At 39.8% G+C, this 18,996-nt stretch overlaps 1 protein-coding gene across 31 annotated transcripts in view; it reads left to right on the top strand.

The window, feature by feature from the left end:
• The first annotated feature begins 3,327 nt into the window (after nt 1–3,327).
• The window catches only part of Numb (NUMB endocytic adaptor protein), a 149,800-nt gene continuing 134,131 nt past the window's right edge, over nt 3,328–18,996 (top strand). For 10 of the 31 annotated variants that reach the window (XM_087195386.1, XM_013067349.3, XM_021246810.2 and 7 more), the window contains exon 1: nt 3,334–3,440. Coding sequence is in view for 8 of the 31 variants with exons in the window: in XM_087195392.1 (XP_087051518.1) it covers nt 3,339–3,440 (102 nt within the window). In the remaining 23 variants the exon portion in view is untranslated. Of the gene's footprint in view, nt 3,441–3,510; nt 3,643–4,502; nt 4,531–18,996 lie in introns of those variants that run through there. The other 21 variants (XM_087195393.1, XM_087195385.1, XM_087195390.1 and 18 more) reach the window with 13 other exon arrangements.

The raw sequence follows: 18,996 nt of genomic DNA, 5'->3' as shown, positions 1-18,996 counted from the left end.
TGATCCTCCGGTCTGTTTCTTTGCCAGTACCATGCTGTTTTTATCACAGTAGCAAAGCTTCTCTTTTTCTTTTTCTCTCCCTCTCTTCTTCCCTGGCCTTTTTTCTGTGTGTCTCTCTCCCCTTCCCTTCCCTTCCCTTCCCTTCCCTTCCCACTCCCCTCCACTTCCCTTCCTTTTCTCCTTTCCTTTCTTTTTCCTTTCCCTTATCTCTAATTCCTTCATCCCTGTCAGCCTCAAGGATCCCTAATTTAGGAAACCACCTAATATCAAGTACTTCGCTTGCCTCCAACTGCTTAGTGGCAGGCAGCTCTGTCCCTTGTCTGGTTTCTGAACAATTTTCTTCTCCAGCAGTTACTTGTTTCTCTAATACATTAGGAATTGTGATTATGTAGAGAATCCCTGAGCCAGTACATGTATATGGAGGTATTGTCAAAAGACAAGAAATAGAGCTTTTCCCTGGTGAGATTTTGCCCCTCTGGACTAAAATAGGTATGAAAGGAAACTTGGATTCCTCTCCCTTGAAAAGTGACATTGTGAAGAGAGAACAGGAGGAAAAGTAGCATTTATACCCAAGAAACCCCAAGGCATACCATATCACTCCTCAAGCCCTCTATTTTCTACTTAATTGGATTCATAAAGACTACTTTTTTTTGCCCTTAATATACCTGCCATCCTGGTCTTGCTCTGAACAGATACCATCTGCACCACCTGCAGAGCCAACCACACAACACAAAGCTGCAGACTCCCAGACTCCAGCATTCTTGCTTTCTAAGAGTGGCCCCCGAAAGTTGGGGAGAAGCACACAACATAGGAAAGAAGAGAAGCTGGATAGAGTAATTACATTATAGTGTTACCCTGTGCATGTAAAATTAAAATGTAGAGTTCAAACAACAATCTCTCTGGTAAGACATAGTCTTTGATAACACAATAGTCTTCTGTTAGTTCAAAGCATGTTCCTTTAAACCTTCCTTCTTTAAGGGTATCCCTCTTCTTACTGTATTGTGTCTATTTATTTTACATTTTCTTTCTTAACTGATTTTTACAAGGAATGGGAATGATAGAAATGTTTCTGAATGTATGAGCAAAAGCATTATGAAAACCTTTTTTTTTAAAAAAAGTATATGAAGCAGAATGAATAGCTGATCTTTGTGGCATTTTTCCATCAAATTTTGTGAGAGTAATTTCATCGAGTTCCTAAAGTTAGATGGCAAGTCCTCCTAGTGAGACTAGCCTAATTCTATGTTCTCTATGGCACCTGGTCACTAAGGCTCTGCAAGAGCCATTATTATACAAAGCACCATAATCATGACCAGGCCCTCCTATGACGTTATTGTTTCCTATCTGCCAGGACATTAATTGTTTCTAACTTGCTCTAAAATTGATAGTACACCACACTGTCAAGACTAGAGAGAAGAAAGCTCCCATCGACATATTAAATGGCTGTGTAAAAGGACATACGGGGCATCTTTACCTTTGCATGTTACTTCATTTGTTATGGGATGTTAGCTCAGGCCTTCTGTCTTGACTTCTATCTTACTGTGGGCAGTGCCTAATCTTTCCTTCCACTAAATGATTCAGACACCTCTGACGTTATTTTGGCTTTTCCATTTTCTTTTTACAGATTTTTTGTGAGTCACTGAATTGAATGGGAGGTTATTTCTAAATTAGAAGGTGAGGATGACAGAAGAGGAAGGAAAGTTCCAGAAAATAACTAGGAAAAGACACCTTCTTTTTATGTATAGTTACTGGAGGAATAATTTCCACTTGGTCTGGTGATAGAAGTGTGTAGTTTATTTAAACTTGACTAAAAATATAGGCTAGAAAATAGTCCCCCCCACCCCTAACAAACATAGTTTCAGAATCCTGAAAGCTTGCTCTGCAAAGGACAAGAGGTTAGTAAATAGAAGAGATATGGGACAAAGAGTTAGACGGAAGACGATAGAGGCAAAGTACAAAATTTCCAAAGTCCAGACTCTTGGTCCCACAGGAAGTTCCCAATCATAAAAGTGGTGCTTGTGAAGAGAATGCCTCTTCAACAGTGTCCCAGAAATGCCTGTCCCCCATCGCCATTTCATGGCCCATGGGTTTGCATATTGTGGATGGAGTTGTGAGGAAGGTATATTTAAATCTGATTTAGAAATTGAAAGAGCAATTAGGCCAATATTTTTCCCCCCAGCATTTTCTTATTTAGGAACAGGAAACGTGGGTGGAAATGAAAAGAAGTAAAAAAGAAAATGGTGAATATATTTCTAGGAGTGCGAGAGTTTTTATAGCAATACCAGATTTCTCAAAAATGCCTACTGTGATTTGTACCCAAATGAGTACAATGAGTAAAAATGCAATCATTTATTCTTGTGCATTGTGCCAAATGAGAAAACAAAAACCAAAACCAAAACCCCCCACAGTTCATTCATGGCTCTAATTTAGACTGCTAGGAAGAGTTTAGGAAAGAAAAAAAAAGACAAGCATTTAAAGTATCTGACACACAGCTAACAGGGCTATTTAAGAATTGCTGAACATAAAAACCAAGCAGGGGAGGGGGTGGTTGGAAGTAGAATTCTCATTTTCAGACCATCACAACGGTAAAATGTGGCCCGTTTATTCAAAACTTGTTGATTATTGTCTGCTTTCTGGTTATTTGGCAGAAGCCATCCAGGAGCGGGTCTAGAACTCTTTAACACCACACTTAAATTTATTGACGATGTATTGCAACTGAAGGGGACCGATTGATACTAAAGGGCTGCTCTTTGACTTTTAGCATTTAGACTCCTGGAAAGAACTTCAAAGAACTTGGGCGTATTGAGAACTCAGAAAAAGAAAGGGAAAGGTTTACGTGGTACCTTTCTCTCAAGGAGTTAGAAACACTTCTTAAACACAATTTTTGATGTTGGTGTTTCGCAGGTGTTACTAATACGAGTAAAATGACATCAGATTAGCTTCAGCTTGTAGGTAGGGCGCTGTAAAAATTGAAGAGTTTACAGCGTCTGCTCCACAACAAAGAGTTAACCCTTCCCCGGTAACCTCAAATGTGAGCTTCTGCCCCTTTTTAGCTTTCTACGGCGCAACCAAACTGTGCATAAACTGTAAAGAACCGTGGCCGTCACATCCCTTGCAAGTTAACTTAACAGACACTTCCAGCAGCCTATCATAACTTCGGACAGACCAGTCACCAACCAATTACAACTAAAGCTTGGTCTAGGTCGCTCCAGGTCCGGGCGGGTGCGAATACCCGGTCCAGGAAAAGGGGAGGTAAAGACGCCATGACCGGCAGGTAAATTAAGCCAATCAGAGCAAAAAGCCGCCGCCCCATTGTCCAATGGATAGGTCGGAAGTATGATATGGGGGTGGGCCTGTTGTCATGGGGGAGGTGGTGGCGCTTGGTGGCTCCTGGCGGCCGAGGTAGTGGCAAAGGCGTTGGAGTTGGTCGTGGGCAGCGGCAGGTTAGTGCAGTAACGCGGCCCTGAGGGGTGGAGGCCGTCGCGGGCCGGAAACTGCAGCTCAGCCCTCTGGAGGTGGCGGCTGGTGGAAGGGGGCCTGGGCCAGGTCGGGGCCAGGGCCAGGGCGGAGGCGGGGACGAGTTCGCTCTGACTGGGTTGGTGGGAGAATGGCCCGGTTCTCGGAGGCAGAGTTCCTGCTGGGAAGGTAGGCTGGCGCCGGAACCAAGCAAGTGGGCCGGGAGGTCCCTTGGGACGCCCTGCTGCTCCGGACTGGGGCACTGACTGGCGGCGGGTGTGCGAACTGTAGCGCTTGAGGAAACACGGAGCGGCCAGGGTCCCAGAGAGGGCGGTGACCCGGGGTGACCAGTCTGCGGGCGGGGTGACTTGGGAATACTTCAGACAGCTTGGGTGCGGAGGAAAGAGGAAACCCTGGAAGCTCGGGAGCGGATAGTGTGTAGATAGCCGGGGGCCTGAGGAAACTGGGAGTGGCCCTTGGAGAGAGGAAGGGTCCGAGGTGACAGCAACCAGAATCCGAGTAGGGGGCGTCTGTGGAGAGGCGCCTAGCGGGGTGGAGACCCTCCTGAGAAAGACGGCTCTCCAAAGGAAAAGGGCGCCTGCCGGAGCGGCGGGTCTCGGGAGGGTCGGACGAATGGAGACCTGGAAGGGAAGTCCCGCAGCGCCGAGGCACCCGCCGCCCGAAGCCGGACTGGGACCCGAGATTGTACTAGCAGCTCCTGGTCTGAAGATTCCCCGGGGCACCAGGAAAGACGTCCTCTAGGAGTAGATCAGGCTAGAGACGAGGGTGAGAGTTCAGCGGGGGGAAGTTGGAAGTTCCCCGAAGCAAAACGGGATGGAGGTGGCAGGGGAGGAGTAATCTTCCCCATAGGAGGCGGGTAGTAGATAGGTCTCAGGAGCGACAGAGTTGCTCAGGGAGAACTAGTAGTGGTCTTGTAGAAACTGGCCAGGACAGATACCAGAAATTAACAGTGGTGTCACTAATGGATTCTAAGGTCTTCAGAAAAAGAAGAGATTTCAGCTTCATAAGTAATACAAAGATGCCATCTAGGACCAGAGAAAAAGTCCTAATTGCAAGGTAAAGCGACTTGCATTTTAGTGCTTTAGAAATTTGGTTAGGGACGACAGCGATAATACTAGAAAATAAGGACATTGTCAGGATGGGGAATTTGAGAGGGGAAAAAAAGGAGTAACCGAGCTGAAGGATTAGAACTGGGGACTTGGTCAGAAAGAGGATATTCATGACAAGGTTAGGCATGCCCTGCTAAATTGAAAATAATTTTGAGTTCTAGTTCCACTTTGCTCGGGCAACTTAACCTCTCTACATTTTTTTTTCATCTGTGTAATAAAGATACTAATAGTTTTTACTTGAGGATTAAAAATTTTTTTTACATGAGCTAATATTTGCATAGCTTTAGAATAGTCATTGGGACATAGAACTGTGTATTGGATTGATAAATGGAGGATAAAGATATGAGTTCTTTAATATTGTTGTTCTCAAACATTAGCTTACATTGGAATTACCTGGAGGGCCTGGTAAACTACAGATTGGTTGGCCTCACCTGGGGTCTGCTTAAGGTGTTGGGTCGTGCCCACGAATTTATCTCAAGTGATGTTTGTGTTGGCCAGGAGACCACGTTTTAAGAAGCACTTGCTTTAATGAAAATAATAATTAGCAGCCCCAAAACACTTGCCCATTCTGCTGAAGAGACAAGTAGAGGAAAATTGCAAAAAAGGTTTTTTGTTATTGTTTCTTTGTTTTTGATAGTCTTGGGAATGGGACCCAGGCCTTCTTCATAATAGGCAAGTACTGTACTACTGAGCCACAGCTCCAGCCTGAGGATACCCTTTTTTAAGCCTCTACTTTTAAACTGTGGATCAAGATTAATTTGTAATATATAAAATTTTGTAAATTACCACAAGCAGAACAGAATAGACTAGGATTGCACTTGGTAAGGAAATGTTTTGGGAAACTTCTCATACATGTATGTACTAGGTCACGAAGTAAAACATTTCTTGCAGTCAAAGTTTAAAAAGTGAGCCATGCAGTTTAGCAAAAGCAATCCTCTGTTATCTAGGGATTGGGTTATTATTTAAGCTACTTTTTGTTGTATTTCTTAAGTGCTAACACAGTCCATTAAATTTCTTCACTCGATCTTAGTCAAAGGGCCAAGAAGTGATTAGTCCATTAAATTTCTTTATTCTATGATTTAACTTATCTTTTGTTAGTTGTTGTCACTATTGTGTTGTGCCTCTGACTCTGGAACTTTTTTGGATATTGAGAATCTTTGGCATGAGGACTTAAGGCAATTTGAGGCAGAGAAATTGAGTGGTGTTTCTCAGATGTTGTCTGCTTTTGTTTCATTTGTGCCCTCTTTTTCACCCCTTTTAAAAAAGAAACAATGTACTATAAAGCATTGTCTGAAAAAAACCATTAATTTATACAGACATAGTGACAGTAAACAACGAAAAGTGAAATGAACAGGTTTGAGAACATTTCATGTGTGGACAATAAGCAAAGTAAGAAGCATTTCAAAAGAGAAAAGCAAAAAAGTACTTTGTTTTTGGAGAGTAAAAGTATTTAAAACTTTTTCTTTTGACCTTACATTAAAACAAAACATATAAAGACTTTTTTTTTGGTACTGGGGATCAAACTTGGGACCTTGTGTTTGAGAGGCAGGCAGCAACACCACTGAGCTAAATCCCTGGCCCAGTAAAGACATTTTTTAAGGTACTGGCAATATGATTTCTAGGTATTTTTTAAAATTTCTAGGTTTTTGTAGAGAGAAGTAGTGATAATGCTTGACAGCAAAATGCACTGGGATAGAGACTTAACTGCCCAGAAAATTGCACATTAAGGAGGAGCTTTTGTTTTGATGGTTTTCTCCCCTGAAAGTGAACTGGATGTGGTGTATGTTATAAATTTGTTTGAGAAACCTAAATATAATCTACATTTAAAGTTACAGTAAGAATATACAGTATATGTTTTGTGCTACCCTTGGTCTGTATTCTATTGAAAATTAGATGAAGTTGGTTTAGATCATTTTTTGTTGTTATTGTTATTTGAGTCAGGGTCTTGCTATGAACCCAGGCTGATCTCAAACTCAAGGTGATCCGCCTGCCTCAGCCTTCTGAGTGCTGGGATTACAGGTGTGCTCTACCATACTGGGCTGGTGTAGATGTGTTTTTATGTATATAAGAACAGAGAAACCAGTATTGAAAACTGAAAGAGATTCTTGTGGTTCTCTTTAAAACCTTTTAATCCAGGGGATTATGTAATCTTTCATTAATGTTTTATGGAACTGAAGAAATTGTTGATGTAGCTTTACATCAAGTTTTAAAAATTATTTTTCTCAAATCTTTTAATTCTATTTCAGATGTTTCCATTTTTTTAAAGTTATTTGTATTTTTAAAGTTGGAAAACATAATCATTCCATGTTTGATTTCAAAAGTAAAAGCACTCCTTTCACAAGACAAATTTAGTAAAATTTTTTGTGAGAAAGAATCCAAGGATGAAAGCTTTTGATTTCTTGCATTGAGTTAATGGAATGCCAGTAGTAGACTGGGTGTGGTGGCACACACCTGTGATCCCAGCAGTCAGGACACTTAGGCCAGAGGATCTCTGTGAGTTCGAGGCTGCCCTGGGATACATAGTGAGTTAATGGCCACCTAAACTACAAAGCCAGACCTTGTCTCAAAAAAACCAAAAAATGAAAGAAAAAGAAGAGAATGCCACTAGAATTGTTGTACTTTAAGTCATTATACATTTGTTTAGATCATTTAGTTCTACCCCGCATGATGGAAGGATGTAAAATCTTAATTGAGTGTGGGAAAAAATATAAAAGTTCATTCTTCGTAATTGTGAACATTGAGCAGTTTATTTACTTGCTTTTAATAAATGGACTTTATTCAGTTGGCTTATTCATCTATAATTCAATCATACTTATCTATGAATACCTCTGATTGCACAACTCATTTTGCAGTTGAGATCTGTTAATCTATAGTTGAACAAATGGTGGTTTTTAAATCTCAGAGAAAATATGTGCTCCTGATTATACTACGTAGTGAGACTCAATAGAAAATACAATTAACTAGTATTAATTAAACTTCCATTTTAAAAAATCACTTGTCTGAATAAACCTTGGTAAGTAAAATTTTCTATTTTAGGGAAGTCTTGTTTTATGATAGCTTTTTATCTGTTTGTTCTGCTTCTTGCTCTCAACTATCCATACAATAAATCCTAAAGGAAAATCTAGTTCTGTAAAAGAACAAAACCTCTATATCTGATTTTTAGTTTGCTTCAAGAATTCCTTTACTAGAAAAGGCTCCTTAGTATACTTATCACCTTAAAAAAAGGTATTTATGTAATAGATTTTGATTTCTACAGAATAGATCTCCAGTTCTGCATATTTCTGAACTCTGATTTGAGTTTCCTTGATAGGACTGGGGGCAGTGAAACAATGTACTCCCTAAATTTTTAAAGTGTTTTGCTTTTTAAAAAAATCTTAACACCTGAGACAGGATCTTAACATATTGCCTAGGCTGGCCTTGAACTTACTACTGTCTTCCCGTCTCAGCCTCCTGAGTATTTGGGATTCTAATAAATCCTTTAATTGCAAAGAAAATTTGTTTTAGTAATATAAATTAGAGCTAGAAACACTATGTAAGATTTTAGGATGTCTATTCAGAAGTGAGATAGAGCTAGTGATGAATAGGATCTTATTAAATACTAGGCACAATATTGCCATACATTTTGGAGAATATAAAATAATATACTTACAAGTCTTGAGGCAAAAAGGAGACCTGAAATAAAGGAGAATGAAAATACTGACATGTGTTTAAGGAGGAGTCCGGAGGATCTGCAGGAAGTATGTGTAGAGGAGTGAGCAGTTCCTGGCAGTTTTCCTGGAGTGACATATGTAAAGGAGGATGATCCTATTTGTAACATTCTTCCATGGACTGATTTTTAGTTCTCTGAAGTTTCTGCTGCTTGCTGTAACTTTTCCTTTGTTTTCTTCCACTCAAAAAGCTCATTTCAGAATGTACGTAAATAGACTGAGAAGGACCAGTCCTAGTGGATAAGAGACAGAGGACCCTGTGATTTTATTGACTTTTGTTTCTTTGTGATGCTGGGAATTGAACCCAGGACCTGGGGCATGCTAGACAAGTGCTCTTACCACTAAGCTGCATCCCAGTCATGACCAGGTGGATTAAAAGAAGCCAGAACTGTTCCTGCAGCTCTTGGGAATATGTTCTCAGCAAGCGTAACTAGGCCAAGCCTTCCCCTTGTCCTGTCCAGTGGAGTATAGGATTAGGTGGAAATTCCATACTCATTTTATTTTATTTATTTATTTTTTAATTCTTTTATCGGTACATTTTAGATATACAATACATTTACATTCATCATTGGGAACTTGTACTTTTATGTGATGTATCTTAGTTTTTATTTTTTCCCCATGCCCCTGCCCTCCCTTTAACCCCTCCACCCCTTCCTATTTACAAAGACTTTGTTTCCATTTTTTCCTTTTCTCATATTTTTTCCTTTCCCTTCTTTCCTTTCCCCTACCCCTCCCACTTCTCCTACCCCTTTTCTTCCTATTTCATACTATCAATTATTCATTTTAATCCTTATTTACACTTTCAGTTTCTCACACCAGAGAAATTATTTGGTATTTACACATGTATGTCCTATTTATTTCACTTAAGAATATGGCTTCAAAGTGCATCCATATAACTATAAATGTCTCTAGTTTCTCGTTCTTTATGGCTGAGTAGTACTTCGTACTCATTTTAAATGGATTAACTACGGAGCTGCTATGTTAGTAATTGTTAGCAGCTCCTCCTTCTCTCCCCACCAAACCTTTATTTCTCCTCACTTGCTTGCTACTACCTTACATTCTTTTAACCAGGATCAAAGTCTTGAATTTCCTAAACAGTGAAGTCTTAATTATGGTAATTTGATCATGTTAACAATGGATGTAGTTCAGTCAGAAAATGATTATTACCAGATTTTTTTTTTTCTGTTTAGGTAAGGTAAAAGGGGACTGAAATCTATAGAATAAAGGGCCTGAATAAAGGTAAAGTCAGGGAACACATGGTATTAATTACACATGGTATTAATTACTAATAAACAACTTGAGACTTATTATAAACTTTGCAAGATGGCTAATATGTCAGATAATGATTATAAACAATATGGCAGTTAGAAAAAAGATACAACCTCTGATCTACTATTTGTCCTTAAAGTTTGTGTTTTCCAGAATTAATTTCCCTCTCTGTCTCTCTCTCTCTCTCTTTCTCTCTTTCTTCCTTTCTTCCTTTCTTCCTTTCTTCCTTTCTTCCTTTCTTCCTTTCTTTTTTTGAGACGGGGTTTTGCTTTGTAGTTCAGACTGACCTTGAAATCACTGTGTAGCTCAGACTGGCCTTGAACTCAGAGCAGTTCTTCTGCTTCAGCCTCTCTAGTGCTGGAACTACAGGTGTGCGCCACTACTCCTAGTATCACATGATGTATATTCCTTTTTTTTCTTTTTTGAGAGGATATCTGACTTATTTATTCTGCCTAATTAAAATCTGTATGTTGTAGTGTGTGTGTGCGGGTCAGTAATTCATTGTTATTGCTGAATAATATTCCATTATATTGATGTTTTACTTTTTTTTTTTTTTTTTTGTGGTGCTGAAAATCAGTAGTACTGGAGAGTACTCAGGGCCTAGCACTGAGCTGTATCCCCAGCCATTTTTTTAAGTTTTTAAATTTTAGTATATGTCCTTCCAAAGCAAGCACAAGTTTTTAAATTTTGATACAGGGTCTTGCTAAGTTGCCCAGGCTGGGCTTGAACTTTTGATCATCCTGCCTCAGGCTTTCAGTGCTAGGATTACAAGTGTGTGCCACCATACTGGCTAATTAAAAAAAATTTAAAGCTGAAGAATAAAAATTCATATTATCTCTTTCTATTTTTCCCTCATGAATATTTTTACTATGGCTATACATAATTTTGGAACCTAGTTTGGTTTTTTGGTGGTTTTTTTTTTTTTTTTGGTACCAGGGATTGAATTTGGGACCTTGTGCTTGCAAGGCAGGCACAGTGCCACTGAGCTAAATCCTCAGCCCTTGAACCTATTTTTTAAAGAACATATAGTATTCATTTAATATCATTATAATTTTATTTGAAAACAGTTTAAAATAGCTGAAGAATATTGCATTGATGGATATATTATCAGTTATGCAACCAATTTTCACAGTGTTCACATTTAGATTAATTTCCAATTATTATTAACAAAACTTTAGTGAATATTATTAAGTACAAATCTTGGTTCACATTTCTCTATTCTCATAATGGATTCTTGTAATTAGAATTATCAAGTCAAAGTGTATTAACATTTCTAGGGCTCTTAAGAGAGCAAAACCACTGTATATTTTACTTTCTAGAAATATACCAACATACATTCCTGTTAACAATACATGAGAGGAAGACATACAGCTTTATCAACAGTACTATCATTTAAAATATTTGCTAGTTTGATAGGGAGAAAATAGTAACTGATTTCTGAAATTTTGTATATATTTGATCACTAGTGGAACATTTAAAGTATAGTCATAGGGCCGGGGATGTAGCTCAGTTGTTCTGACGCCTGCCTCGCAAGCACAAGGTCCTGAGTTCGATTCCCAGTACCAAAAAACAAAACAAAACAAAAATAAAGTATAGTCATAGGGGGCCAAGGATTTAGCTCAGTGGTTCTGCCACCTGCCTTGCAAATGCAAGGTCCTGAGTTCGATCTCTGGTACCAAAAACAAACAAACAAAAATACAGTATGATCATAGGGGCTGAGGTATGGAGCTTGATGGAATAGCACAGGCTTGGCATGTATGAGGCCCTGGATTCAGTTCACAACAGTTAAAAAAAAAAGAAAAGAGAAGAAAAATAAAAACTAAAATTGGTAATCTTGATGTATTCCCTTTAAATGAAGTTAGTTGTTCCTATTTGTTTTTCTTTGACCCCTGCTTCTTAGGTAGAGTCTAAGGATGCATAGACTTCAAACCTATTACATCTATACAAATGATAAGTATAAAGTAGTTTCATGTCTCTTTCAAGTTAGTTTTATCCTTCATCTTCCCCAGCTACTTTTTGTTTTCGTTTTTTTGTGTTTTGAGACAGGGTCTCACTTTATAGTTCAGCCTGTCTTTCTGTGTAGTTTAGGCTGGCCTTGAACTCATTGTGTAGCCCAGGCCAGCCTTGAACTTCCAGTGATGGTCTTGCCTCCAGCCTCACAAGTGCTGGGATTATAGGCATGTGCCACAATGCCCAGGCATACAGTAGTCAATTTAAGCCAGTCTTTTTCTACATGGAGAATTTCTAGAAAAAGAAGAAAAAAAACAAAGCAACAACAACAAAAAAACCTTTGCTAGGATGAAAATGAACTGAACTCCCATAGGAAAAAATATATATGTGCAAGTACATTTAATAGTTTCTTATATCACTTAATAAAGCTCTGGGACTTATTTGCTTCTTAAAAGCACTGATTTAAAAATTCCTCAAAGTTAATAATTTTTTTCAAAAGTTAATATTGTAGCAAGAAAATTCTAGTGAGTTACTAAAAAAATGTTATTTTCAGAGCCAAAATGATCTGCAACTAGAGATTGCTTAAAATGCTTTATTTTGAGACAGGATCTATGTGGTCCGGGGTGGCCTTGAATTTGCTCTGTAGTGCTGGGATTACAGATGTGCACCACCATACCCAGTTTTAAAATAAGACAATTTGAAGGAAATAAAATATCCTCGTCGAATAGTATGTTCTACATCATTGTTATAGACAATAGATAACTTTGTAGGTGAAACAGTATTCTATTTTTTTTTTTGGTACCAGGGATCGAATTCGTGTCCTTGCATTTGCGCAGCAAGCAGCGAAACCACTGAGCTAAATCCCCAGCCCTAGTATTCTATTTTTATGAATATATCACTTTGTTTTTCCATTCACTTGTTGGAAGACATTTGCATTATATCCAATTTTGATCCATTGTGCAATTAAGTCTACCATAAACATTCCTATACAAGTCTTTGTGAACATATATTTCACTTCTCTGGGTGAATAGCTAGAAGCAGAATTGTTGAGTATATTTAACTTTATAAGAAACTGTCAAGTGATTTTTCAAAGTATTTGTACTGTTTTATGTTCTACCAGCGGTGTATGAGATCCATTTGCTCTATGTCTTTTATAGCTTATATGTAGATGCCCCCCAAAGCCTCATGCGCTCATAGGTGGGGCTTTTGCGAGTGACTGAATCATGAGTGTGTGATACTGGATTAGTCTACTGATTGGTTTAGCATAGTTCTGGGTATGGATGTCGGACTTAATTGAAGAGGGAAGACCTACCTTGGGTATGAGTGGCACAAATCAATAGGCTTGTAGCCTGGATGGAATAAAAAGGGAAAGAAGAAGGAAGTCAGGCTGCTTCCTACCTGCCATGCCATGAACTGTTTCTCCTCTGCCATGCCCCTGTGCCTCACCTGCCTTGGAGTCAGCTGACTAAGGACTGAAACCTTTACAAACTGTGAGCTAAAATAAACCTTTGCTCCTTTAACTTGTGGGTGTCAGATATTTTTGTCTCAGCAATGAGAAAGTAACCAAGACAAATTTTTTTTTTTTTGGTACTGGGGATCAAACTTGGGACCTTGTGCTTGTGCGGCAGGCGCCGGAACCACTGAGCTAAATCCCTGGCCTTAACCAAGGCAAATTTTGATGCCAGGAGTGGGGTCATTGCTGTCTAGCAGTGTGGTTCAGAAGCCTGGCTTGTGTGAGGAGTGGTTTGGAGATACAGGGTAGAGAAGCAGCCCTAGAATACTGTGAGCCAAGCTTAATGGGAGATTCTGATCAAACCTCAGAAGATCAGAATGTTGACAGTAATGCAACTGGAGAAGACCTGGCTCAAGAGCTTCAGTTGAGAAGAAGGACTCTATTGGCAATTGGACTCCAGGCCATGTGTGTTATGCTGTGGGAGAAAATTTGTCTCCATTTTGCTTATGTACAGAGACATTGCAGGAGACTCAGATTAAGGGCAGTGGACTAATTAATCCTTTGGAAGAAATTTCAAGGCAGCCTCATGTTAAGGGGGTGATATGGCTACTGTTGGGAGTTTTCATCCAGTTGTACCTTGAGAATTAAGAGCAAATGTCCCAGCTGAATGATTTTTAAAGTTTTGAGTTTGGCCAGAAAAGAAGCTCTGGTAAAGTTGCTGTCTACGAAGATGGAGCAGAGAAAGATTTGGTTTCTGAAAAGATTAGCATTAAGAGCCAAGTACTTCAGAACAGTACAATAGAAAACGTGGCCAGAGGGTATCACAAGAACCAACAGGATTTCACCCTTTGTAGCTTCAAAATTGCAAAGGTGAAAGACTTTGCTTTGAGCTGAAAGCTCCAAGGCATCATGTTCCAGTCTGGGAGGGATTGGGTTCATAATGCTTAGCAATCCAGTCACTTGATCCCTACAACCAAGAGAGAAGAAAGCCTGGGTACTGCTTCAGCTCGTGACAGACTTTGGTGTCATCCACATGGTGATGATTTTAGGCACATGCAGAATGCAAGAGTTATAGGGTCAGGAACGCTTCCATCCAGACTGCTGAAGAAGGCTTGGGAGGCTGGCAGTATGCCCCTGAGAGGGCAGTGGGTGAAGCTGTGAGTGTGAAGCTGAGAGTGCAGTGGAGACCCCAGAAGGTTGGAAAAGCCAGAAACATGAATCTTCTGAGGAAAGGCTCAAAGACTAAGCAAAGCTGGCCCTAGAAAGAAGCCATGAGGTCTACAATGGCCGGCAGTGCCATGGGGGTGGGCCACTCAAACCTTTTGGAGTTATATTGCCCCGGGTGCTGTTTGTGGAGCTATAGGATTTAATGTTTGTCCTGTTGGATTTTGATCTTGCTATCTTCCCATTCCTCTTTCTCCCTATTTGTACCTTTTTGAATGGAAATGTTTATCTTGCACCATTGTATTTCGGAAGTGTTTGTCTGTCTGTCTGTCTATCTATCTATGTATCTATCTTATCTATCTGAGACAAGGTCTCATTATGTAGTTTAGGCTGGCTTTGAACTGTGTACCCAGGCTAGACTCGAAGTCACAGCAATCCTCCTGCCTGTGCCTCCTGAGTGCTGCGATTATAGGCATGAGCCACCATGCTGTTATCCTTTTATTTGTACAGAATCTTGCAGCTGAGAGTTTGTCTTAAATATCAGAGGAGACTTTGGACTTAGACTTTTCAGCAGGGCTGAAACTGTTAGCACTTAGGCAACTCTTAGAGTTGGATTAAATGGATTTTGCAAAAAGGGATGTGTGTGAGTCTTTTGGGGTACAGGGATGGCATGTTATGGCTTATATCCAGGTGTTCCCTCAAAGCCTCACGTGCTCATAGGTGAGACTTTTGGGAGTGACTCCATCATGGGTGTGTGATACTGGATTAGTCCACTGATTGATGTAGCATAGTTCTAGGTGTGGATGCTGGGCTTACTGAAGAGGGAAGACCTATCCTGGGTGTGGGTGACACCAACCAATAGGCTTATATCCTGGATGGAATAAAAAGAGAAAGAAGGAAAGTCTCGCTGCTTCCTGCCTGCCATGCCATGGACTGTTTGTCCTCTGTCATGTCCCTATATCATAATGGGGGACATGCTTGGAGCCAGCTGGCTGTGGACTGAAACCTCTACAAACTGTGAGCTAAAATAAACCTTTCCTCCTTGAACTTGTGGATGTTAATGTCAAGTATTTTCTTCTAGCAATGAGAAAGTAACTAAGACAACATCTTTGTTTCCACTTGGGTTGTTAGTCTGATTTTAGCCATTCTAGTGGATAGTGCAATACTGTAGTTCTTAGAGTGGTTTTAATTTGCATTTTCCAGATGACTAAAGATAGCCCTAGATATGACAGCATACCCTGTAATCCCAGAACTTGGAAGGCTGAGTCTGGAGGATTGAGTTCAAGGACAGTCACACTTTCCTAGAGTGTTTAATGAGCACTTATCTTTTGTTGTTAAAATCCTTGACAAATGCAATTTTGCAGATTTATAGTAAATATCTTTTTGGAGGTGGTGCTGGGGATTGAATCCAGGTCCTTGAACAGTCTCTGCTGCTGGGCTGCTTCCCTAACCCCTGTAGTAAATACTTTTTTTTTTGGTGGTCTTAGGAATGTAACACAGACCTAGCACTTGCACTACCACTGAGTAAACCCCCAGCTTTATAAAAATCTTAATAAAAGGATACATGAATTTTATTACTGTATATGGATCCAAATTTATTAATTTGACGTGTAAGATCAGAGATTAATTTATAATTAAAAGTAACATGAGGAACAATCCAAGTATAAGATTTTTCAGAAATTTCATATCATATAGAAATGATAATTTATACTGATTGCTTGGAGCTAAGTAAACATTTACTATTTATTCCTACTAGTGGGAACTTTGTGACAAAAAGAAGACTTCAGGCTGAGTTTTATTTATTTATTTTTTTTGTTTTGTTTTTTGGTACTGGGAATCGAACTTGGTTCCTTGTGCTTGTGCAGCAAGCAGTGAAACCACTGAGCTAAATCCCCGGCCCTGGGGCTGGGTTTTAATTTGGTATATTGAACCATTGGTTCAGGAACTTTAAAATTTCAGGATCTGGTTGGGAAACTATTTTGCATTTGAGCCACAAGTGTAAACTGATAGTCTAGTAAGGCATTAGATTATAATATTATTTATCTAATAATAATAATACAGCTAATGCTGTTTTCCAGTAATTGTTTACATGTACTGCCTAATTTAATTCTTATCATAACCTCTATGAGATTATTCTTATCATTCAGTTTATGAATCTGAAGTACAGAGGATAAACAGTTTCCCAAGATCATAGATCAAGTGGTGGAAATGGGGATTTAAACCTAGGTGGTTTTGGGCTCTAGATCTCATACTCTTTATTATTTTTTTAAATTTTTTTAAGGTACAGGGCATTGAACTCAGGACCTTGTTGCTTGCCAGGCAGGCGCAGCGCCACTGAGCTACATATCCTCGGCTCTCTCATACTCTTTACTTTTAGTACTAAAGTGGTTCAATTCAAGGCAATCAATTTTGCCTTCGTTTTAGAGGATGTCATTGTATAGCATTGATGGCCCAAGTTCAAGTTGGGATTTGAGTTTGCAGATAGGCTCCCTGTTAGTCTCTTTCTCTTCACTACTGATATTCCTGTCATGTATCCCAGGGGTCATTTATGGAAGGAGAGTTTTATGTGAATTAACAGACGGTGGATAATTTAGAAACTTGAGATTGAGTGCTTTCTAGAGAAAAAGCCATTCTCTCTATGAGTCTCCCTCTCTGAGTCTTAGAATTGAAGCAGTTACCTTATGATATTGTTGAGTAGTATTTGTTTAACTGATCTTTGGGAAAATCTTTAAATGTAAATGTTTATAGTTAACATCCTCTAGAAACGAACTGAGTGCAATATAAAATTGATGAAAAGCATTTGGCCTAAATTAATGATCCTAATATAGCACTGTATCAGAATTCACTAGAGGAACAGGTTTCATATATAAGAATTTACAAAGTGGGCTTACAATGCTTACCTGTGAGTAAGGGGTGGAAGCATGAAAAATGGCTTTCACATAGGTGAGTGTGGTGGCACCTGCCCATAATCTCAGCTCTTAGGAGGCTGAAACAGGTGGATTGCTATAAATTCAAGGCTTGGGCTACATAGGGGGTTCAAGACCAGCCTGGGTCTTGTACATGTCAGGCAAGTGCTCTATCATAGCTACATTTCCAGCTCTGTATGTGATTTTGTATGTAATACTTTGGTATTGCTTATACTCTGTGGGGTTTTGAATGGTAATCAATATATATATATTTTTTGGTACCGGAGATCGAACTCAGGACCTTGTGCTTGCGAGGCAGGCTGTGGCACGACTGAGCTAACTCCCTGGCCTGAATGGAACTTTTTTTTTTTGGTACAGGGGATCGAACTTGGGTCCTTGTGCTTGCGAGGCAGGCGGTGGAACCACTGAGCTAAATCCCCCCTCAGCAATTTTTTTAAAGGAGGTAGAACATTTTCTGCATGTGAGAAAACTAATGTGGGAAAGAGTTTGAATTTTTGAGGAAATAAAGTGAGACTAGAGTTTAGCTAGAGCTTGTCATGTGGTATGAGGGAAAGAACAACCGTTTTTTCTTTTTTTCCAGTGGTGGAGATTAAACCTAGGCCCTTGAACATGTAAGGCAAGGACTCTACTACTGAGCTAGATCTCCAGCCCTTTAGAAAAAAAAAATAGATTGAGGGCCGGGGATTTAGCTCAGTGGCGCCACGCCTGCCTGGCAAGTGCAAGGTCCTGAGTTCAATTCCTGGTACTGAAAAATAAATAAGTAAGTAAATAAATAAAAATTTCAAAATAGATTGAGTTAGGATCTTGCTAAGTTGCTCAGGTTGGCCTTGAACTTGGAATCCTGTCTTGTGCTCCCTGAGTAGCTGGGATTATAGTATACCACCACACCTGGCTTTTTTTGTTTTTTCAAAGTAAGTTTTGTTTTTGTGGTGCTGGGGATCAAACCCAGTGTCTCACACAAGCTAGGCAAGCACCTGACCGCTGAACCACATCCCTCAACCCTAGAATAACTTTAAGTTGAGGTTAGGAAGGTATAAAGATTACGGATCATGCAGTGCCTTGAAAATAATTTAGATTTTATTCAAGATGTAATGGGATAAAACAAACACTCTTAGGGAACATAAATGAGCTAAGGAATAAAGATATGGAGTGCAACAAAAAAAGATATAATGGGATAGCATTGACGCAGGGCATGAGGTAAATATGATTTACATTTACGTTTTTAAAGATCAGGTTGGCTGGCTGGTGAACATAACCTCAGGCTTCAGAAGGTCCCTGTACCCTTTGTACCTTTGGATTTAAGGGAGGTAATCCCCCCTCCCCCCACCCCAGTACTGGGGATTGAACTCAGGGCCTACACACAGAGCTACATACCCTGCCCTTTTAATTTTTAAAAAGTTTGACACAAAATCTTGCTAAGTTGCCCTGGCTTGGCTCAAACCTGTGATCCTCCTGCCTTAGTCTCCTAGAGTGTTGCAATTACAAGTGTACATCTCTGTGTTTGCCTAGTGGCTTCTTGATTGCTAATTTCTGGGTGCTGTACCATCTCTTTTTGGTTTGTTCAGTCCCCTGCTCACATCTTTGTGAATAGTCTCTCCTTACACTCTCTTCATTATTCCTTTAAGTGTGTCATCTGTTTAAATGGGCAGTAAGGACCAGTTTTAGTAAACTTGTGGAGTTGGATTAACTTCAAGCAGATTAAACTGAAGGTGAAGTATTAGAACTATGAGAAATGAGGCAGGCTTCTCTCCCTCCCCCTCCCTCTCTCCCTCCCTCACTCTCCCCCTTTCCTCCCCCCCTCTCCCCGTCTTTCTCTCTCCTTATATAGTCCAGGCTACCCTTGAACTTGATATTAGCCCAAGCTGGTCTCAAGTGATTGTCCTGCCTTAGCCTCTTGAGTGCTGGAATTATATGTATGAACCACCACACCTGGTTGAGATCTG

Source organism: Heterocephalus glaber, unplaced genomic scaffold (genome assembly GCF_053883595.1).
Source record: "Heterocephalus glaber isolate CG9 unplaced genomic scaffold, H.glaber_assembly_v1.0 deba00001608, whole genome shotgun sequence".
Classification (NCBI taxonomy): domain Eukaryota; kingdom Metazoa; phylum Chordata; class Mammalia; order Rodentia; family Bathyergidae; genus Heterocephalus; species Heterocephalus glaber.
The sequence above is the reverse complement of the archived record's forward strand: the minus strand, read 5'-3'. Positions and strand labels throughout refer to the sequence as shown.